General features: G+C 38.6%; 1 protein-coding gene across 1 annotated transcript; it reads left to right on the top strand.

Annotated features, from left to right (window-relative positions):
- The first annotated feature begins 290 nt into the window (after positions 1–290).
- On the top strand, positions 291–5,073 carry LOC119727985 (ladderlectin-like). Its single transcript, XM_038200066.1, has 3 exons — positions 291–378; positions 4,360–4,677; positions 4,886–5,073. The coding sequence occupies exons 1-3, from the start codon at positions 291–293 to the stop codon at positions 5,071–5,073; spliced, it is 594 nt and encodes a 197-aa protein (XP_038055994.1).
- The last annotated feature ends 240 nt before the right edge of the window (positions 5,074–5,313 follow it).

Genomic DNA, 5,313 nt, shown 5'->3' with positions numbered 1-5,313 from the left:
CGCACTACTGTAATAACGAACAGATGACAAAAATTACTTTCATTTCACCACTGGGAACCAGTCTGGTAACATCTGCAATGATGTTGCCAAAACGTCTCATCGTTGACTTGATAAGCCTTTGTCTTATGATCAGATGCACTGGTGGTAATGAGAGGTGTGAGGCCTCCATTAGAGGGGCGTGTCCGCCTGCTTGGATCCAGTGGGGTGAGAAATGCTACCAAAAACTCAGCGGGAATCTACCATGGGCTGAGGCAAAACAGGAGTGCATCAAGATGGGAAGTGTCTTGGTCATGCCACAGTCTCAGGAGGAAACTGACTTCCTGCAGACCAATCTCAATTCCAACTTTTGGATCGACTGCAGTGACCAAGAAAGAGAAGGTTAGTAAAAAAGTAAAAGTAAACCAAGCTACTTTTTGGGGGAGCATTTCGATCTTGAGACCAACAAGGCTAGTGAAATGGCTGAAGCATGGTGCAATCATAGAGCTAGCTCTATGGTGCAATCTGTGACCTGACATGAACCATTCAGAAAGAAAGTTTGTACGTGACAGCAAAAGTCTAGAAGTAGCCGAAGTATGTTTTACTCCATGACCAAAGTAAGAAATAAAACCAAAATTTAAGAACTGATCATGATCCATTCCAAATTCAACTTAGTCCTTTCCTTGCCTCACCAAATAAGATTGCAACCTAACAGAAACCAAGAAACTAAAATCAATTTAGTTGAATAACCTTTTGACAAAAGTAAACAATCTGAACATTCTGTGTGTGTTAGGTTCATGGGTGTGTCAGGGCGGCACTACTCATGTGAAGTACAGAAACTGGAGGGAGGGTGAACCTAGTAATGGGCACAATCAGGACTGTGCGATTCTACTGAAGACTGGTCAATGGAATGACATCCAATGTACCCGGGTCCAGCCTGTCATCTGCAAACGATCTGCCCCATTCATACACTTTTAAAACAAACGTAGGACTATTGGTAATAGACCATTATCATGTTGCGGCCATCTTGATTTTCCCCAGTCAAATCAACGTAACTAAAAGAAGGCTGGAAGGAAATATAGTCTGGGTCCCTTTTGCACTGAAACATCATCATTCAGGAGTGTTATTGGACACAGGGAACATGACTGAAATGGTGGCAGTATGGTAAAGGTGTATACATGAACAACCCGAAAACGAACTTACTGGTTTAAAGGGGCATTACGGCCTGAAATCCCCAACAATTTCATGTTTTGGATTGTTTACTTATACTTTTTAAAAGGTCTATTTGAAAGGGAAAATAACCTTATGTCTTACCGTTCCCGAGAGCAGACGGGGTAAAAACAGGTTGTTTACATCAGACACGCCAATGTTCGATACAATCTTGTGTCACATAAAATTACACACAGCACCATAACACAAAGGTTGTTTCTTACACGTCCGCAGAGGGCGTAGAACTGTGCGGCTGGAATCACAACTATCATTGAACAGCTCGATTTTTCGGGACAAAATTGTTACCCCTGAAATTCGTTCTCACCTGGTTCTCGCAAGAATAAAACAGAAAGTCCAGTTTGTAAAGGATGGTTGTTTGAAAGTTTATCCCTCTATCTTCTATTTTGAAATTTACTTTGCATTTTAATATCAGTTCGTTTTGTAGCCCAACTGGGCCGTAATATCCCTTTAATGAGAAAAACCTGCTCAGAATGAAGAAAGGACTGCTACCAAATACCTGTGATATTATTCCGCCTGAAATAGCATTGTTTCAGTTATTGAAGGATTTTAAACAAGTACCAAGGGGTACAACCCACTGCGGCCGGGTAACGTATGAAGACTGCTATACGGCAACTTCGGACTTAAATCCCTCGAAATTTTAACAAGTAAGTTGTAGTGCACCCATCTAAAGATTTTGAGCAATTTTCACCTCAAATGTAAAAATGCACCAAAAGCAAATGATCTTATATGTGCCGTTATCATAGCTCTATGGCCGTTATGCACTGCAAGATTAACTGATCATTGACCACAAATGAGATAAAATATGACTTAAAAATGTACATAGCTACAATTATGCAGTGGTAGTACTACACTCAACCAAAAAAGAAAGTCCCCCTTAATACTTTTTTGTCTAACTCAAAAACTACTGGGCACACCTTGCTCAAATTACGACTGATCAGTAAAAAAATACTTAGCAATCCAGCTATACTCTTTGTTTGGCCCGAAACAGTGATAATGTGTACAAAATTCAGCAATTTATTACAAATGGTATCCAAAAAAGTTGCACTTTGTATACGTGCAAGGTGAGTGTGAAACACCACTGATAATGATCGTATACAAAAGTGCAAATGTTTTCGGTATCATATGGCATAAATTGCATAAATTCGTGTACATTGTCACTTTCTGGGCCAAATAAAGAGTATGGCTGGATTGCTAAGGAATGTCTGTACTGATATAGTTGTTATTTGAGCTCGAGGTGCTCAGTAGTTTTTGAGTTAGACAAAAAAGTATTGGAAGGGGGGACTTTTTGGCTGAGTGTTTATAGCAGAGGAAGCAAGTACTGCAGGTATTAATTGTTTACCCTTAATAAAGAAAATTATTAGCAACCAAAAATCAAACATATAATGTACATTGTAATTGTCAAAGTGTTGTGAATAATATATTAAATATGTGTGCAATTGGAAATTTGATAGCACTGTAACAATTCAATATCATAACAAAATAGAAAATCTGATACAAAATACTTCAAGTCAAATATCTTTGCTTGTGGAGCCCAGCTAGTAGTATAAATCTTTCACTTCTTTGTCACACTTTCAATTTCAGCCAAATCAGTACTGTGAGTGTTACATGTACCTTGGTAGTATGAACCGTGTTTTACTATACGCCTGAGGACAACCGATTATGTTTCCCTTTGTCCCTCTAATATAACATTTTCCCATAGACTCAGCACATAACCGTACAATCGAGGATTTAACAATAGGCACCGTCGTCCGAGGATCAAAGGCCCCTTTGTGCTCCTTTTGTTGTCTGTCCTCAAGCGTAATACAATACAAGAGCTATTGCACAAAGCCATACTTTTGCAGTCGAATAATAGACATCTTTAACTACACATCATTTGTGACATACCATAGCATAATGAGGAATAACCCCCATCTTTGACTTTTCACGTTATGCACATAAAGCGCAAATCATTGGCTTTCCAGCACAAATTTATTTCTGTAGCTTAATTTATTCCAAAGTGTGACGCAGGAATTTCAACGGTGTCCTGCTAAGTTTCGCTAACCTCATTTCGAGAAAAAACGGCTTTAAAAAAAGACACGCATTTATATTGTGGGTATTTTTTCCCAACAAAAATGTATGGTGTGAATATTAGATACCTTGGCTACTCAGAAATACAAAACAATCAATATCGAGTTTGACATGATTTTTCTAGTATATCTGACTTCAGGCGTCGGTTAATCAAAACGAGGTTTTGAGGGACATTCCTCATTGTGCCTCAGTAGGTCACAGTTCATTGTTTGACTAATGTCTATTTTTTGTGGAGTTGATCATTTGTGAAGGCTATGTGACTTTAAATGCACAACATAATTTTTGTTGTATTCACAACATATTTTTGTTCAATGTTATGCTTACTTTATTTGTGGTTAATAAAGTCGGAGATTACATCTCTTGCACTGGTACAATGCTTCATGAGGAGTTGTGTGTCGTCCATGAGTTTGTGGCCTAAACTTTGGATTAAATACATCTCCAGATTATTGGCATTGATGACTGAGGGAGGTGTTTATTCATGTTGAATTGTTGATGGATAAATGCTTGGACTGTAGATCTTACTATTGGTAGTATGTCGGTGGTATAAGAACTGGCGAGGCCTTCTATGTGAGCTTGTTTGTATCATGAGGGTATACAGGAACTTACAGGAGCTAACTTCACAACATACACTGAGATATTCAGCACCATGAAGTGATTTTGTTGTGAATTTTTCGGGTAGAATCCAATGACAAATTTGGATTTTTTTTTTACGACTGTGCACAATGCAGTAAATATACCTTGTATATATTCCAACCATGCGCTTTCCTATTCAACCATACTAGAGCAATATAAAAATATTGTATGTACAAATGCTTGTATTCAAGCCTTCTCTTTCTAACTAGCCACTAATTTGTATATTCGATGCGGTCTGGATTGAGGTACAATTTTGGCTACCATAGCAATATTAGTCATATGTATCAAATACGTGTTCCAAAGGCACATGGGAAAGGCTAGCTACGTGTTCAATTGAAATATTCTCTTTGCATGCATTGGGGCAGAAACGATTGAAGGCATCGTCAAGCGCACCACTTCAATAAAATACCCTTCATTTGAAGTGAAGTGAATCATTTCACCACCCGTTACCAGTCTGGAAACATCTGAAAAAGATGTTGCCTAAACGTCTCGTCGTTGGCTTGATAAACCTTTGTCTTATGATCAGATGCACTGGTGATAATGAGAGGTGTGGGGCCTCCATTAGAGGGGCGTGTCCTCCTGCTTGGAGCCAGTGGGGTGGCAAATGCTACCAAAAACTCAGCGAGAAACTACCATGGGCTGAGGCAAAACAGGAGTGCATCAAGATGGGAAGTGCCTTGGTCATGCCACAGTCTCAGGAGGAAACTGAGTTCCTTCAGAAGAACATGTACCACTGGTTTTGGATTCACTGCAATGATCTTCAAGTTGAAGGTTTGTCAACTTGTATTGCTTTAACATTGACTGAATTCTATTTTCCAAGAAATTCATAGGAAACAATTTGTCTCTTCTTTTGGACAGGAAAGAAACTTCATTATTAACTTTTCAAAATGCACACAAACATGGTTCTCATTTCTTGAAAGCTTCATAGTAAAATTCTAACCAATTAAAACCAGACATTAATATTCTCTGTGTGTGTCAGGTACATGGGTGTGTCAAGATGGCACTACTGATGTGGAGTACAGAAACTGGAGGGATGGTGAACCTAGTAATGACCGGGGACAGGAACACTGTGCAGTAGTGACAGCTACTGGTGATTGGAATGATGTATCATGTGAGGATCTCTCTCCTGTCATCTGCAAACGACCTGCACCACAGCTGCACTTCTAAGTGTCAACAAAACACTGACTGCTCATCAAAGAAAAGAGGACACTCAGTAAATCATTTTCTTTTATTGTAAATTACATCCCTAAAAAGGTTGATATGTACAGTATTGTAAATATGCAATTGAACAATTCAGACAAGCGCACATTTTGGGCAAAAAGTTTAAGAAGATTAAAAATAATTTTAAAAATATTATAATAGAAATAGTTGATGCATGAGGCACTCCTTATAGAATATTTAGTTGTA

Source organism: Patiria miniata, unplaced genomic scaffold, assembly GCF_015706575.1.
Source record: "Patiria miniata isolate m_02_andy unplaced genomic scaffold, ASM1570657v1 HiC_scaffold_20, whole genome shotgun sequence".
In the NCBI taxonomy this organism is placed as follows: Eukaryota; Metazoa; Echinodermata; class Asteroidea; order Valvatida; family Asterinidae; genus Patiria; species Patiria miniata.
This window is presented reverse-complemented; position numbering and strand designations above follow the sequence as displayed.

What these genes read in the sequence shown, in the direction of transcription:
- LOC119727985 (XM_038200066.1), top strand. Translation starts at nt 291, where the DNA reads ATGCCACAGTCTCAGGAGGAAACTGACTTCCTGCAGACCAATCTCAAT. An exon ending in CAGTGACCAAGAAAGAGAAG is followed by an intron (nt 379 to 4,359) that starts GTTAGTAAAAAA and finishes ACCCGTTACCAG; the next exon opens with TCTGGAAACATCTGAAAAAG. An exon ending in CAATGATCTTCAAGTTGAAG is followed by an intron (nt 4,678 to 4,885) that starts GTTTGTCAACTT and finishes TGTGTGTGTCAG; the next exon opens with GTACATGGGTGTGTCAAGAT.